Genomic DNA, 3,456 nt, shown 5'->3' on the forward strand with positions numbered 1-3,456 from the left:
GAGCAACCGGTTAAACAGTGAAGTACTGGGCCAAACTGGACATATTTTTTTTGCGAAAGCGTCAGTCAATGCTGGTTGTGTCTGAGTAGCACGCAATCATTCAGAAAACCGTGTCGAAACTGTAAAGGACTTGGGCATCCTCTTGGACAATAAATTATGCATGTTTACGCTATGCTAGGCTTTATCAAAAGGAATACACAGCAGTTCAATGGTATCTACTGTCTGAAATCGCTTTACTGTTCATTCGTGCGCAGTATTCTTGAATACGGGGTGCTTGTGTGGGCACCTTACTATGCTGTTCAAATCAACCGGATAGAACGAATCCAGTGTCAATTCGTTCGGTACGCTCTGCTCAGGTTACCCTGGGATGATCCTGTTCGTCTACCTCCGTACGAAAACAGATGCCTGCTTATACGTCTACCTACTCTGACAAATATGAGAAGTGTATTGCAACGATTATTCATCTACGATATTCTGGAAAATAACTTGTATAGCCCGGAGCTACTAGGTCAGATTCGGTTCAACGTACCTCCTAGGCTTACCCGGCGAGCGGATTTCTGAAAAACATCTTTTCGACGAAGCACAATGTCGCGTTAATAATGGGTGACGAAAAGTACTTGACGTTGAGCGGCAAAGACTGGCAGAGGACCAAGTACATTACGTCCCCCACCAAGAAAATAAGCGATGACGTCAAGAAAATCTCTCCAAAGAAGATCCTTCTGTGGCTGACGATCAGCGAGAAGAGAATGTTCAAGCCGCTGTTGTTTTTTCGGAGTTTACGGTGCACAAGGAGATACGATACTTTAAGCGGCAAAGTATTGGATAAAGGAAGGGCGAATACGAAAAACTGATAAACTTGGAAGAAATACTGATCTTTGAAACAAGGGGGTGCCCAAATGGATTTTCACCAAGGGCGCCACAATGTCACGCTACGGCTCTGACCTTCGATGGCTGGTTTAACGCTATCCCAGCAGTCCTCGAGAGGGGCTTCGTTTAGCTCTCCCTCACCTGGCACCGCAGCCTCAAGCCAATACGTGTTCTCAGTAGCGACCTAAGGTAACTTCAGTCGCTCCAGATTATACCGTGGCGGGCGATGGTACCGAATTTTGGTAACAACGGATGCAGGTACTTACCAGAAAATTGTGAGACTTGCAGTTCCATGTTCCAAGCTTCCAATCATTAGTCCTTTTTCGTTGCCTTGGCTTAGGCTGCTATACCGTAAACTTATTGATACTGAAGACGATATAACGTCGCGATCGAAATGCGTATTTATCATTATACAATGACATGGTAGTAGAATTAAAGCACAGATTTAGAAGATTTTAATTTCTGTTTCCCTTATCTTCTCTTATCTTTTCAATATTTTAATGTTTATTAAATCTTATTTAAATGGGACTGTTACACGCGTAACAGTCCCATTTATATAGGATACTCGATAGAAAATGGGACTGTTATGCGAGTAGCGGCAGTATTCTTCTATTGAAATGATTTTGAAAACCATAATCTTTAGCTTTCTTATTATATGGCTGCAAAGACCCCAACGAACGATGCCATTTCAGTCCTTTGAAGCGAACGCAACATCCCCGATGACATGATTTAAATAAGCAAACAATGTGTGTCCACGATACTGTCAGGAAACAATGCCTGGAGGGCCACAACTCACTAGACTTAGTTTTACTTTCTCCACATCAATGTTCTTGCTGTCACATAACTTTTCCAGAAACTGTTGGAATTCATCGAAATCCAGACTCGATTTGCTAAAACGATAAGTATCAAAAGTATACATACATTAATACATCGATCAACAGGTGCCGCAAACAGAGCGACAGCAATCCATCAACGACCTACCTGAACGAAAAGAAGAGAACCCCGGTCTCGGTTAGCGTGAAAGGCCGCTCCTTTCCGAGCAGCAAAGCTTGTTGCATCCACGCGTCACTTTGCGACAGCAGAATCCTTTGACCGTCACCTTGGAAAGAGTTAAGCGCCGGGCGATACTTTGCGAACGAGCTGAACATTGCCTCGAGCGAAGGTAGTTCCGGGGCGACGGTTTTCGGCAATTTATCCATTTTGAACTTTTCTTAATTTTCTCTCCACGGGGAATTTAGAGGGAAGCCAAAAGTGAACATTCTTTCACTACCGATTAATAGCTGATAATGGTTATTTTTCGTTACCATGGCATGTTGAAAACGAGAACGCACCAAATAGCGAGGGTGATTATGAGTTAACGCATAAACAACTACCACGGGTGATGGCTGCTAAGTGAACAATACCGTAAGCAACTATTTAGAGATAGGTCGGATAGGTTTGTGTATAGGAACGTGGTTCGCGTATGGGACCTACGCGTGCGCCCGTTTTTGGCCAACAGTTATTAGATCAGTAGTTATGAGAAAAACGTTTATTCAAATGTTAAATCGATAAACAAATATACCATTAAAAAATCAACAACTTTTGCGATTAACAATTTCGAACATGAGTTTTGACTAACCTTGGGTAATGCTTCTAGTCTTTATGTTGACTATAAGCTCGAATTCGCAGGGAACGGCGCGCGATGCCCATAGTTGTTTGCTTTGTTTGTAAGTTCATATCTTGAACAAATACCGTTGGTTTTTCCGGAATGGCAGACAAGTGCCGACGAGTGTAAACGTACTGGTCTCCTAGTTCTGTCTGGACGGCATAGTCAACTCCTGTAGAAATATTCACTTGAATTTCTTTATCCGCTGTCGATGTTTGCCTTTTTGGAACAATTTTCCGAATAATTTTGTGCTTGATAATTGTGGTTTTTGGGTGGCGCGTGTGGCTTTGTTTTGAAACCTTTTTTGGTACAAACTTCATTAGTTCCTCTCTAATGGTATTTTGAATCGTAGTCTGTAGTTTTTTAATTGTCGATTTACGAAGCTTGCTTTTGTTTTTCTTGTTCCGTTGGTCTTGCTGATATTGCAGCTCAAGCTTCCTCTTCTCTAAGTCGATTATTTTCTGAATTTCTTCACTCATACTAGCATTTATTCCAATAGATGATGAATCTATAAATGAAGCGGATCCGCGAGTACGCAGATTACTGGCGGTGCCAGATTCAATGCATGATACGTTTGTCTTTGGAGTTGAAACAAATTTCGGCAACAGCTTTGTACAACTCTCATTTTTTTCCTCAAGACACTGACTGTTTTCCGAAAGTTTTTGTTTAGATAAGTCGCATAATCGGATAAGTAGGGTCTTATCTGTAACAAACAATTGGAGATGTAGATATATCATAACAGAAAAGCTGTGATCAAACATATCTATATGAAAACTGCAACAGAAATGGAGCACCCAATATTTTTGGGCATATCAGGTTTTAGTAGCTAATTACCTTCTTTGAATGATGTTGCTGAAAGTGTTTGACTTGCATCGAACTTGACACGTTTAGCGCCGATGGTTGTTCTAGTCCCAATTGAAGTTGGTGCAGGCTTTCCAGTTCTT

The 3,456-nt window shown here is 41.7% G+C and overlaps 1 protein-coding gene across 1 annotated transcript; it reads right to left on the minus strand.

The window, feature by feature from the left end:
- Positions 1-1,630: 1,630 nt before the first annotated feature.
- On the minus strand, positions 1,631-2,066 carry LOC128736642 (tubulin polymerization-promoting protein homolog). Its single transcript, XM_053831129.1, has 2 exons — positions 1,849-2,066; positions 1,631-1,757 (listed from the first exon to the last, which is right to left on the minus strand). Exons 1-2 carry the CDS (start codon positions 2,064-2,066, stop codon positions 1,631-1,633), a joined length of 345 nt encoding a protein of 114 aa, XP_053687104.1.
- Between the last annotated feature and the right edge of the window lie 1,390 nt (positions 2,067-3,456).

This window comes from Sabethes cyaneus, chromosome 2 (assembly GCF_943734655.1).
Source record: "Sabethes cyaneus chromosome 2, idSabCyanKW18_F2, whole genome shotgun sequence".
Taxonomy (NCBI): Eukaryota; Metazoa; Arthropoda; class Insecta; order Diptera; family Culicidae; genus Sabethes; species Sabethes cyaneus.